Genomic DNA, 13347 nt, shown 5'->3' with positions numbered 1-13347 from the left:
GAACTTTCCCTGACCTGAGTTTATGACTTTAAAGGTACATTTATTTGGCAAAAAGGCTGGCACAAAACCACCTTTATAGTAAGTACAAAAAATAAATTTCAGTAACGGTCAAGCTGCCTGTCAAGCAGCCAAAGCTAATAAATCTAAGCTTGTGCTTACTCCATTTTTAAAATTCTCGTTATCGAAACAACCTAGCTAGCACGCCACTTTCGCAAATAATAGTACCATAATACTCCAGACTGAACTCGCTACTTACAAGCCGCATGTGTGTGCTGTTGTGAAAACACAGCTCTCCAAGTAATAACAAATGCCAAGATGACTAATTATCTACAAATCGATTTGGAGGTGGGATTTGCTGCCTTGTAGTAAGGCGAGAACCCTTCGTGACTCCTTCCGTGGGACGCAGCGCGCTCTTCTGCCACTGAATGCCAGAGATGTTCCCAAGCAGCAGCACAGCGTCCTCCGTGCAAACCACTAGCTCCTGCTCCCAACTCAACAGGGGCAGGAAATAAAGAATAGGAGATGACACAGGTGGAATCGGACTGTGGCAGGAGGTGAAGCAGTTCGGATCACAGAGTGGAAAGGTAGTGGGCAACAAAGCAGACAAAGAAACAACACAGACAGGAGGAGAGCGCTAACGGAGCAGTTTATGACAGAAGCTATAGTAGGATTTTATGGCTGCTAAACTGTGAAAGGTGCATAATGGGATTAGGTTGGAATGGTAGCTACAAAAATTTGTATCTTTGTCAGTTTTATTCTGAGTTTAATCTTAGCATCTGTATTCTTCCGGGCACTGACTCCATGACACTTTCAAAAAATCTGCCTGTGGAATAATTTAACTAATCATGAAGTTAAACTCTTTAGAAAAGCTCTGATCCTTTGCAACAAGGCTCTAACTAAACTAAATATTATGCCAGAAATAATAGTCATAAGATTTCAGATAATATAATGCCAGACCTAGCTAAAATGTTTTAGTTCTTCATTCTGCAGTGCTGTGGAAGGTGCATTCTGACCACACTGCCAATCCTATAAGTAAGAACCTCCTGTTAATGTCTATGCTAGCTTAAGGCATTGCTGCTCCCTTTGGTGTTGGTCTGTCAAGGTCTGTAATTTTGCCTTATATTTGAACAAAAGAAATAAATAAAAAAATAAGTCTAAAAACATTTAAAGCATGGTTAAAATGTGGTTTGTTAGAATTAATATTTAGAGGAATACATTTCTCTCATCTCTTCTTAACCTATGCATATATCAATTTAAGGAAATGAGAAAAACTTAAGTAATCTGAACTAATACTTAAGAACATTTAAAATGAAAGACTACTTCAGCTTACACGATCCAGAGGTTTAACTTTTGTCTAACAGTTCACAATATAAATGAACTCCTTATCGTGAACTCAGTTCTGACCTTAAAAGCTTTGAAGATTAAATTTAATAGTGTATTCTGCAATACACGTGCTACACAGTCAAATACTTCACCTAAACTGCCAACAATGTGATCAAAATCGTGTAACTCATGAGAAATATAGAATATAGTGTCCTTAAAATTACTTTTGTGCAATTGAAAACATACAGATTAAAAAGAAAAGAAGCTCCTATGATACTTCAAAATTTCTCACACTAATATTCAGGGAAGCATTTTTTCAAAGGAATATAAACTAGCCATTTTAGACTAATTCTTACCCTCTCTCTTTTAAAAGGAAAACTAAAGGTAAATTAAACTTTTTGACAGTTTAGTTTCATGAATAGCATTATGTTATGCCTATACCTCACAGATTCTCTCATAGAGCAATTTTGTCTGTCAGAGGTGACATAAACACAAACTAGTAGCCTAATAACAAAATTTTCAACTGCTAGGTAATGTGAATATTAAGTTGAATAATTAAGAACTGTTGTCTTCTGTCTCTGCACTATCACTGATTGCCAGTTCTCCTGTCCATTTGAAAACTTATGCTATTACCACCTGCATTTTCTAAACATACCTTGTCTATGAAATGCACTCACTCAGCTTCTCAGCCTGCCTCAGTACGTTCCCAGACTCACTCTTGTCAATGTACCCAATACAAATTACTAGTGAAAAACTAATATTATTTTGTATTGCTACTATTCTTCTCACGCTCTTTTTTTATTGGTCACACTTCATAGTGAGGTTTACTTCTTTTCAGTCCTTTGGGAAAACTGATGCAGTTCAGGTTTTTAACTACGAATGAGCAAAGGTACCACTGGAAATTTTCAAATCAAGATGTAGGATTCTTTATATTATCAATGGCATATCAATTTCTCTCCCTTAAAAAGAAATCTACAGCAGCATTTAAAAAGCTTTCAATAAATCAAATCTAAGAAGACACTTCTCTACACAACACGAGAAACTACAACTAGAGCTGGCTCTTGGCAAGACAAGAAACTGACCAAAGCGTAACAGAAATGGGACTGGTGAAATGGAGAACAGATGAAAACTAAATTAACGGATTCAAAGGAAGAAGAATATTTATTATTTTTAAAACCATCAGGATTTCTCGATAGAACAACAAGCATTTGGAGAGCTGTGATAAATATCCTTGTAACATCAACAATAGATGGTTTGTTTTTTCTGAGCTTTTTTTTTTTTTTTTTCTGGGAATCTTTGTTATTACAGGTTTATGTATATTGTCTCATTAAACAGAACCAGTACCTTTATGTTTAGATCAACTCAATGTCTTACCACTAACAGCATCTCATAATAGTCAATAGTAGCAAAACTCTTGACTTCCTCATGATGCCTTTAGATGCTGCTATGAACTATGTACAGTTATATTTACTGTGACCTTTCATCCTTACCCATCTGTTTACATTTTATACGATCCTGCAAAAACATCTATACAGAGATATAAGAGAGTTATCTTACAAGCACTTGTATATGCTAAGGAGAAAGCTACAAAAATTTTAATTTTGCTGCTTTTGCTTACACTAGTTCACCAAAAAGAATAAAACATATTGACAGAAAAACTTGCCCTCTAAATCAACTTGAGTTAATCGGCAAAAATTTTAAACACCAAGCAACATTTTATGAGCTTAGAGATCTAAAACAGCCATAAAGAGAAAGCAAAAAGAAATTTTTCCTTAACCAAGATACTTACATCTTGACCACGTATATCTTAAACAACACACACATTGGCAACTTCAGCCTCTTTACCTCACTGAGAAAAAGGTGCTATTCAGCAAGATGCAAATCTATTAGTCTCACTAATGGAAATGGGAATCTGACAAGTGCTGCAGTTGGACAAACTATTCATAAATTTGTCATCTTTTGTTGCAAAACGTTATCAAAGTCAGGGCCAGGAATTAAATACATAGGTGTTCAAACATTCAAAATTGTATTTGTTGTTGACATTCCTGTTTGATTTTCTCTAACAGAAAACACACGGAAGAGAAAAGTTTTGACGAAAATTGTTTCTATTTCAGAATTTCACTGCAAAACTGAAAAGTATACCTCTTGATGATATACAGTCTACAAAGGAGAGGAATTATTTGTGAAATCTGTATAACTGATGCACTTTGTAACATTTATTTTAAACATTGTAGGTGTAAAAATCCACAAATAACTTCTTTCAGATATTTATTTTTCTGTCTGAACTATATTTTTTCTTAAACAAGTTATTGTCCATTGAAATATTGGTACTAGTTGCAAAAAGTTTACAGATTAGTAGGTAGTATTTAGCTTAGTAGAAAGACCTCTCATTGCAAAAAGCTGTCATGTTGAAAATTGTCATAAAATGTCTCATTTTATAGCTGCAGTGGCTCAACTTTTCTGTCTAGTTTAGCTGTCAGTCACTTCATAAACATGACATTAGGTACTATCACCTAAGCAGAAAAGAATAGAATCAGATTCTAAAATTAAACTGTCTTCTGTTTAAAAAGAGTTAAATCTTTACGTAAGACATAATCTTTACTGAGATCCCCAATACAGTGCTCTGGGTAACCATATTAGATTTATATTCTCATTTCCTGTTCTCCCACAGGGAATAGGTAGGAAACATTTTTTCATATAGTATGCTACTGAAGAACCAAGAAACATAAAGCCTTCTTCATATCACAGAATGTTAGGGATTGGAAGGGACCTCAAAGGATCATCTAGTCCAATCCCCCTGCTGGAGCAGGACCACCTAGATCAGATCACACAAGAACGCGTCCAGGCAGGTTTTGAACATCTCCACAGAAGATGACTCCACAACCTCTCTGGGCAGCCTGTTCCAGTCTTCTGTTATCCTTACTGTGAAGAAGTACTTCCTCATGTTTAAGCGGAAATTCCTATGTTCCAGCTTATATCCATTTCCCCTTGTCCTATCATTGGATGCCACTGAGAAGAGTCTGGCTCCATCCTCATGACAGTCACCCTTTACATATTTATAAACATGAATGAGGTCCCCCCTCAGTCTCCTCTTCTCCAAGCTAAAGAGACCCAGCTCCCTCAGCCTTTCCTCATAAGGGAGATGCTCCACTCCCTTAATCATCTTTGTGGCCCTGCACTGGACTCTCTCAAGCAGTTCCTTGTCCTTCTTGAACTGAGGGGCCCAGAACTGGACACAGTATTCCAAATGTGGCCTCACCAGGGCAGAGTAGAGGGGGAGGAGAACCTCTCTCGACCTACTAACCACACCCCTTCTAATACACCCCAGGATGCCATTGGCCTTCTTGGCCACAAGGGCACATTGCTGGCTCATGGTCATCCTGCTGTCCACCAGGACCCCCAGGTCCCTTTCCTCTGTGCTGTTCCCCAACAGTTCAGTCCCCAACTTGTACTGGTACGTGGGGTTGTTCTTACCCAAATGCAAGACTCTACACTTGCCCTTGTTGTATTTCATTAAATTTCTCCCCGCCCAACTCTCCAGCCTGTCCAGGTCTCTCTGAATGGCGGCACAGCCTCCAGGTGTGTCAGCCACTCCTCCCAGTTTAGTATCATCAGCAAACTTGCTGACCGTGCACTCTTTTCCCTCATCCAAATCATCGATGAATATGTTGAACAATACAGGTCCCAGTACTGACCCTTGAGGGACTCCACTGGATACAGGCCTCCAACTGGACTCTGTCCCATTGACCACTACTCTCTGGCTTCTATCCTTCAGCCAGTTCACAATCCACCTCACTATCCAATCATCCAGACCACACTTCCTCAGTTTAGCTTTGAGGATGCCGTGGGAGACTGTGTCAAATGCTTTACTGAAGTCAAGATAGACCACATCCACTGCTCTACCATCATCCACCCACTGGGTGATATCCTCATAACAGGCTATCAGGTTTGTCACGCACGACTTCCCCTTAGTGAAGCCATGTCGACTGCCCCTAATGACCCTCTTATCCTTGATATGCCTAGAGACAGCACCAAGGATAAGTTGTTCCATTATCTTTCCAGGGATGGAGGTGAGGCTGACCAGTCTATAGTTACCTGGGTCTTCCTGCTTGCCCTTTTTGAAGACCAGAGTGACCTGTGATTTCTTTCATTTCCTGGCTCGTAAACTTTTTCCAATCTTAAAATTATTCAGAATCATTAAAATTCCTACTGGAAATTCTGGCTTTCTTTTTAACAGTAATATTTTCCTGTTGTATTCTTTGAATAACTTTATTCTAAATTAATATAGCCTAACATGATTAGGCTTTTGGACACTAACCCAGTGCTTAGCAAACTATTAAATTTCAAGCCCTGTACATAGTAGTTTTGCATGCTGGATTATAAACTAGTCTGTAGCGTTGTCTGTACATATGTACATACAGCTTGCTCTTTATGGCCCTGTTCAAATCCATAGCAAATCTTCCATTCATCAACAGATTTGACACACACAATGAGAAGTGAGCAGGCACACATGATGGAATACTGCAAGTTCTAGGCAGTAAATACTAACAATAAATTCAGTTCCCTTACCTCAGCATTTTTTTTCCACCATTTAAAATCAGATAAAGATAAAACATTAATGTTTGTTTTACCTGCATTTTTCCTCTCTGCCCTCTATTTTCTATCATCAAAGTTTTGCTAATAATTATTCGTCGTCTTCTGCTTAAAGAAGCACTATTCCAGGAGGTTTTGCACTCCATACAGTCTATAACTCCGTAACTCAATATCCCCACAACTGAATTGTACTGTAAGATCAGTCTCATGGTCTGCAAAATAGAGCTGTGCGGTCACAAGCCAATCTGCACAAGTGAAGATACAGAAGCCTGGACTCACTTTTCCATGTGGCCTCCAAAAAGAGATGAGACTCACCATCATCTTGTTTTCCATTTTAGTGATTCTGATCACAGCTCAAAACCATAAATAGCTGAACAGGTAATGTCAAAGGAATTGAGAACTGCAGACATGAACAAGTAGTTTAGAGCAGGAATTTTTTGAATCTGAGTCATGATGAAAGGGATTATATAACTCAACTACATCCCCCAAATATTCTCAAAATTAGTAGTGAAGAAATTAACTGGCTGCACTTACACATCGTATATCACAGTACTAACTGGTAATATTTTTTCAGCTAAATTTTTGTAATACAAAGTAGAAACTACTTTAATATTTTTGAAATGGTTTACTCACCTCATCTAAGTCTTTAATATAAACAATTTTCTCTTCAATACCAATAGGCATTGGTTCACTATGTGGGATCTTCACCTCTTCATACATTTTATTGTTTTCTCTCTGAACTGTCTCTGGTAAGAACACCTAAAACAGTATTACAGGAGAATTAATTGAAAGTATGAAAACAGAAAGTGTTGTTACGTATAATCCACTTTGAACAATGGTTTATCACTTTCCTTCAAAAAATGAATCCAAAATAAAAGCAATTCTCACTGATTCATTTTATAGATAGCACTGAACACCCCAAATGGAAAATAATCAGTTTTGCTACTCAGAAAATAGTCCCAAAAAGACAAAAAAAGTTAACTCCATTTTATTGAATTTCAAAAGCTGTTAAGTCTAGAATTTCATAAAGCACTCATTTTGTTAAAGTCAATTCAAGGGTTTCCAAGATAGAAAGAGAAAAATAGTATTTAATGATTCAAGTGACTCTGGAAATAAAACCAAATACAGCAGTTGAGAATGAGATTATTTCTTCTAGAGTCAAAATAAAAACAGAATATATGAAAGCATTTAAAACCCTCTGCGAAGAGGCACTGGTTCATACACTGGACTTTGATAAGTTGCAGAATCTCTATGGGAACAAAGGGAACCCTGCTGCACATTATTCACTGGGAAAGATGTACTGTTCAAGAAGGGTCATGCACCAAACACATACCTTTGCACCCCCAATGAATGCTGATGTTTTCATAGCTTCAGCTCGGGAATCATAAACATGCGGGTAATGAATTTTCTCGAAGTCCATCTCTCTCTGTCTACCTAGGACTGGCATACTTCGAGCATTCAAAAGTGCTAGTTCTCTGTAAGCAGAAAAATGACTGCAATAATTCTGCCTGCTTTAGGCAGCCATTGCAAAATCTCAATGTGGTATATTAAAGACAGAGCTAGAGTTGTGGAAATTTAAGGAAAAAAAAATTGAACAAAATAATAAAAGGAATTTTACAGTGTTATTCCCTGGCATCGTTTAAACTAAGTCCTTATAACACATTGTCTAGATAAAAATCAGAAGTACAATCTAGTAAGTTCAAGGCTTTCCTAAATGCAGTTTTGCCTCTTTTTAAGCAATACAGCAACGTGTATTCACAGTTAGATACCAGTCCTACTATATTTTTCTCAATACGAAACACAACACTTATTTGCTTCTTATCCTCTCCTTCCCCTAGTCCTCCCACTACCTTTAGTTGACAACATGGAAAATAGTACCCATTAATCTTGAGAGGAAAAAAAGAAAGATAGTTCTGATAGATTTAGTACAGACTTCATAAATCTTAAGCAAGTAGTGTGCATACAGAAACTAAGAAAGATAGCCTACGCCTCTAATCTGCATCTCCAGCCCACATAGATGAGATCAAGAAGATTTTCATTAAGCAGATCACTGATTTCTTTCCCTGAAAATTAGTTTTTCACGTAAAAAAAAAATTCTACACTTGTAATAAAACGTGACTTGAAGTCAGAATCACCTAATCACCAAAGCAAACTAAAAGAAAATAAACTATTATGATATGCCAAAGCAGCAATTACAACAGAAGCATTTCTCAACTTTTGGCATTTATTACCTTTGCATCCGCAGCTCTTTGGGATCAAAGCACGTTAGTCCTTCTCCAGAAACTTCTCCATCTTCCCCAGCTTGTTTTTCTTTTCTGGCATTTCGCTTTTCTTCCCGACGATATTGTTTCATTAACAGCTTTTCTTGTTCAGACTGAATTGTAACTTGACAACCATAATTGGGCTTAGCATTTTCTCCTATAAACTTCTTGCACTGTTCTGAAACATGATAACAGGTATGCATCTCCTTAAGTATTGGATTCCATCTTTGTTTTCCCCAGTTTTCTTCTAAAGTTTTGCTTTTTGAGGTTTGGTTGAGGTTTTTTGGAGATGGAGGCCATATGTATTTAAAGATAGTTTAGCTTTATGTAGATGAGTGCAGCAGTTGGCCTCAAGAAATTCAAAAGAAGCACCAGCTCATGTCACAAAGATAGGCTGTTTAAAGTTAAGCAAACAAAACTACTTCAGCCCAAAGCAAGAGGATGAGCTAGCAGCAAAAGGAAGGGCTTTTTTTCTTTTCTTTTCTGTATTTATAGTAACTTCACCAACACTGGAAATATCACTTATTTCTCCTCTTACATGTATACACTGATGAGTAGAATGCTGTGAAAAATGATTCAACAGGTGTTTTTTTTTTTTTAAACAGCCTTTTCGTATAACCACTAGTGTGTACTTACTTGATAACACGATCGTAGTGAAAGCATACTCGCAATGTAATTTCCCTAAACAAGTGAGAAAAGAAATCCTATGCTATACAACCACAAGAACTCCTTCCTTTTATGTGGATAAGCAGCAGGATTGAATCAAGAGTAAGAACCACAGAACAATTACAGTAAACAATAAATAAGAGGGAGCAGGGAGTCAATCCAAAAAAGCCCAGTCACATTCACCCTTCCTAGGTCATAACTGGCCAAAACCAAAGACACAATCAAGTCTTTTATATGCAATGGGGTGGAGTTGTTTTGTTTTGGTTTTAACTATATCAGTGTTTTTAAATGTCTATTTTCAAAATTCTGCAAACAGATTATTAGTTTATGTAGGTTTGACTGAATACTATATACTTAATTCAATTATGTTTCATATGTACTTTTGCAGTCAAACTCTGAAGCCAAAAACTTGAAAACTTTTTTTCACCAAATAAACCCATTTGACTGATGTTCTGAACAATTTGTGCTGCTTAGTTTTCACCCACAGTAACAGTGAAATTGCTACATCTCAAGCATGGATACTGGATAAGGTGACTATAACTTGTTAAATGGCATTGAAAAAATTCTAATAAACTGTCAAAATGTCCACATTAATACCATCATGTCTGTAGCTTTAACACACTCTCTCGTATTAAAAGATGACAACAGTGGATGCAATTTCCTGACTAAATTTAATTAAGACTGAACACATCAGGGCAAAGAACTGTTTGTCTGATGTTTGTTTGATTTGTCTGATAAGCACAATCACCTTTACTCGCATGGAAGTAAATTACATAAGAAGTAGCCATATAATACAGTATGCTACAAAAATGCGGTACACGTACAGTTCCTTGACTTGTGCTTATTTTCTCAAGACACAAATTACTCAAAGTTGACTGAATTTCTGCAGACGCAAATGATTCCCTTCCCCAAATGCAATTCTAGAAAGATAAAAGTTCAATCCCCATTAGAAACACCATTTTGGTCAACTTAAAAAAAAAAAAAAGCCTTATTAAAATTAATGAACTAAACTTGGGGCAGAGCATCTTCAACTTCAGAGAAGATACTCCAACACCATTGACTTCTTTACCAGAGTGAAAGAAGGGTTCTCTCATCAGTGAAAGAAGTGTACAATCAATAATGCTCTCCTATTGTCTCAAAAGCACAACACTGAAAATATTCTTCCTTCGCATTCTAGCAGAAATTACTGTGATAGATTTTACTGATGGCATAATGAAGAATAAATTCATAAAAGCTTCCAAATTACTACTTATGCTAAGTGAGAAGAAAATGTGTAACTAAAATCTGCACATAGGAGAAAAACTGTAATAGTTCAGTTTCTACTGAACGTATTTTTAATTTTTGATTTGATTATTTGAGAAGGGAAATAATACCATGACACAAAACCTTGTTACACTGATAGCAAGTCATTTCACTTTGAAACCACGAACAGATAAAGTTATAGGTTGTTCTGATGAGTTTAGACTAACCATCAGCACAATAAGAGGTGAATTTCTAAACATTTGGTTATATAATATTTCATTTAAGCTAAAGGTATTAAAATGGAGTTACATGCATTTTAAAATTATTGTGAGGATACCTAAGTACACCATTACTAGTTTTATTCACATTTTTCTAACTCTGTATGCTGTGAACATGCAATGGGCTGCATGGTGCTATGCCTATGTAAGATTTATCCCAAGTCACAACCTGTTCACAAACATATTTATTTTTGTCAGAGTAGAAAGTGAGAAGACTTGTTTTTAAACAGCAATTTGCAAAACAGATTTTAAAAGAATTACTCTGTGCGGGCAATTTATCTTAAAAAAAAAAAAATCACAGTGTAAAATGTGAACCTTTTTTTTCCTCTCACTTATCCATCCTTAAACTGAACTGTATTTTTTTCTGAAGTGGTGGCTACTGTGCTTTTTTTCCCCTAAGACATACATTTGATCATAGTACAGAAGTAAGGAGTAAACAGGAAAGCAGATGGGGAAGATCAAACTTACTTGAGAGTAATCAGAACCAAAGATGAACTTACTTCAGAGTAATCCATTGAAATAGAAAAAGTGCAACAGTTAATATATTTTAAAATGACACATGCCCAAAGGCAGATGAAAAGTAAATAAATATAAGCAATATATATTTGTTTCCTCTGTATAACCCGACCATGATTTTTTTTGTTTAAGCCCATATAAGCCCTAAGCTGTAAGCCCTAAGGCAGACTTTGGCCTCTTCAGGGATCTCCTTGGTAGAGTACAATGGGACGAAGCCCTGGCGGGAAGAGGGGCCCCAAGAAAGCTGGATAATATTAAAGATGGATAATATTAAAGGATCACCTCCTCCAAGCTCAGGAGCGGTGCATCCCAACAAAGTCAGGTAGGAACACCAGGAGGCCTGCATGGATGAATAAGGAGCTCCTGGACCAACTCGGGCACAAAAAGAAGGCCTATAGGGGGTGGAAGCAAGGACAGGTAGCCTGGGAAGAATACAGAACAATTGTCCGAGCAACCAGAGATCATGTTAGGAAAGCTAAAGCCCTGATAGAGTTAAATCTGGCCAGGGACATCAAGGGCAACAAGAAAAACTTCTATAGATATGTCAGTGATAAAAAGACATCTAGGGAAAATGTAGGCCCTCTCCGGAAGGAAACGAGGGACCTGGCTGCCCAGGATATGGAGAAGGCTGAGGTTCTTAATGACTTCTTTGCCTCAGTCTTCACTGACAAGAGCTCCAGTGGCACAGCCCAAGTCACAGAAGGCAAAGGCAAAGGCAGGGACTGGGAGAATGAAGAACCACCCACTGTAGGAGGAGATCAGGTCCAAAACCATCAAAAGAACATGAAGGTGGACAAGTCCCATGGACTTGTCCTGAGGGACAAGTGGATCCTGAGGGTCCTGAGGGAATTGGCGCATGAAGTTGCTAAGCTGCTATCCATCATACTTCAGAAGTCGTGGCAATCTGGTGAAGTTCCCAATGATTGGAAAAGGGGAAACATAGCCCCCATCTTTAAAAAGGGGAAAAAAGAACACCCAGGGAACTACAGACCAGTCAGTCTCACCTCTGTGCCTGGCAAGATCATGGAGCAGATCCTCCTGGCAACTATGCTAAGGCACATAGAAAATAAGGAGGTGATTGGTGACAGCCAACATGGCTTCACTAAGGGCAAATCCTGCCTGACTAATTTGGTGACCTTCTATGATGAGGTTACAGCACTGATGGATAAGGGAAGAGCAAGTGACATTGTCTACCTGGACTTGTCCAAAGCGTTTGATACTGTCCCACATGACATCCTTGTCTCTAAACCGGAAAGACATGGTTTTGATGGATGGACCACTCAGTGGATAAGGAATTGGCTGGATGGTCGCTCTCAAAGAGCTGTGGTCAATGATTCAATGTCCACGTGGAGGCCAGTGACAAGTGGTGTTCCTCAGAGGTCAGTACTGGGACCAGTGCTATTTAACATCTTTGTTGGTGACATGGACAGTGGGATCAAGTGCACCCTCAGCAAGTTTGCAGATGACATTAAGCTGTGTGGTGTTGTGGACACGCAGGAGGGAAGGGATGCCATCCAGAGGGACCTTGACAGGCTGGAGAGGTGGGCCTGTGAGAACCTCATGAAGTTCAACAAGGCCAAGTGCAAGGTCCTGCACGTGGGTCGGGACAATCCCATGCACAAGTACAGGCTGGGCGGAGAATGGATTGAGAGCAGCCCTGAGGAAAAGGACTTGGGAGTGCTGGTGGATGAGAAGCTCAACATGAGCCGGCAATGTGCGCTGGCAGCCCAGAAAGCCAACCGTATCCTGGGCTGTATCAAAAGGAGCGTGGCCAGCAGGTCGAGGGAAGTGATTCTGCCCCTCTACTCTGCTCTTGTGAGACCCCACCTAGAATACTGTATTCAGCTCCGGAGTCCCCAACACAAGAAGGACATAGAGCTACTGGAACGAGTCCAGTGGAGGGCCACAAAGATGATTCAAGGGATGGAGCACCTCTGCTATGAAGACAGGCTGAGAGAGTTGGGGCTGTTCAGCCTGGAGAAGAGAAGGCTCCGGGGTGATCTTATTGCAGCTTTCCAGTACTTAAAGGGCGCCTACAGGAAAGCTGGAGAGGGACTTTTTACAAGGGCGTGTAGTGATAGGACAAGGAGCAATGGATTCAAACTTAAAGAGGGGAGATTTTGATTAGATATAAGGAAGAAATTCTTCACTCTGAGGGTAGTGAGGCACTGGAACAGGTTGCCTAGCAAAGCTGTGGCTGCCCCATCCCTGGAGGTGTTCAAGGCCAGGTTGGATGAGGCTTTGAGCAACCTGATGTAGTGGAGGGTGTCCCTGCCCATGGTAGGGTGGTTGGAAGTAGATGATCTTTGAGGTCCCTTCCAACCCTAACCATTCTATGATTCTATATAAATATTACCCTTCTCCCCCATATTTTTTGGCTTGCTTTTTAAATACACATTGACAGTATTGTTGTTTGAAATATAACGGTTTGAACAGTTAGAAAACTACTTTTTATCTGGTTTGGAATA

General features: G+C 38.6%; 1 protein-coding gene across 2 annotated transcripts in view; it reads right to left on the bottom strand.

Moving 5' to 3' along the window:
- Window positions 1–13347, bottom strand: part of ASCC3 (activating signal cointegrator 1 complex subunit 3) — a 280986-nt gene that overhangs the window by 216842 nt on the left and 50797 nt on the right. For both annotated transcript variants that reach the window (XM_086631271.1, XM_086631272.1), the window contains exons 6-8: window positions 8148–8355; window positions 7250–7391; window positions 6550–6675 (exon numbers count right to left, since the gene is read on the bottom strand). In XM_086631271.1, the coding sequence (XP_086487397.1) occupies window positions 6550–6675; window positions 7250–7391; window positions 8148–8355 (476 nt within the window). The remainder of the gene's footprint in view (window positions 1–6549; window positions 6676–7249; window positions 7392–8147; window positions 8356–13347) is intronic.

This window comes from Tauraco erythrolophus, chromosome 2, assembly GCF_009769465.1.
Source record: "Tauraco erythrolophus isolate bTauEry1 chromosome 2, bTauEry1.pri, whole genome shotgun sequence".
Taxonomy (NCBI): domain Eukaryota; kingdom Metazoa; phylum Chordata; class Aves; order Musophagiformes; family Musophagidae; genus Tauraco; species Tauraco erythrolophus.
This window is presented reverse-complemented; position numbering and strand designations above follow the sequence as displayed.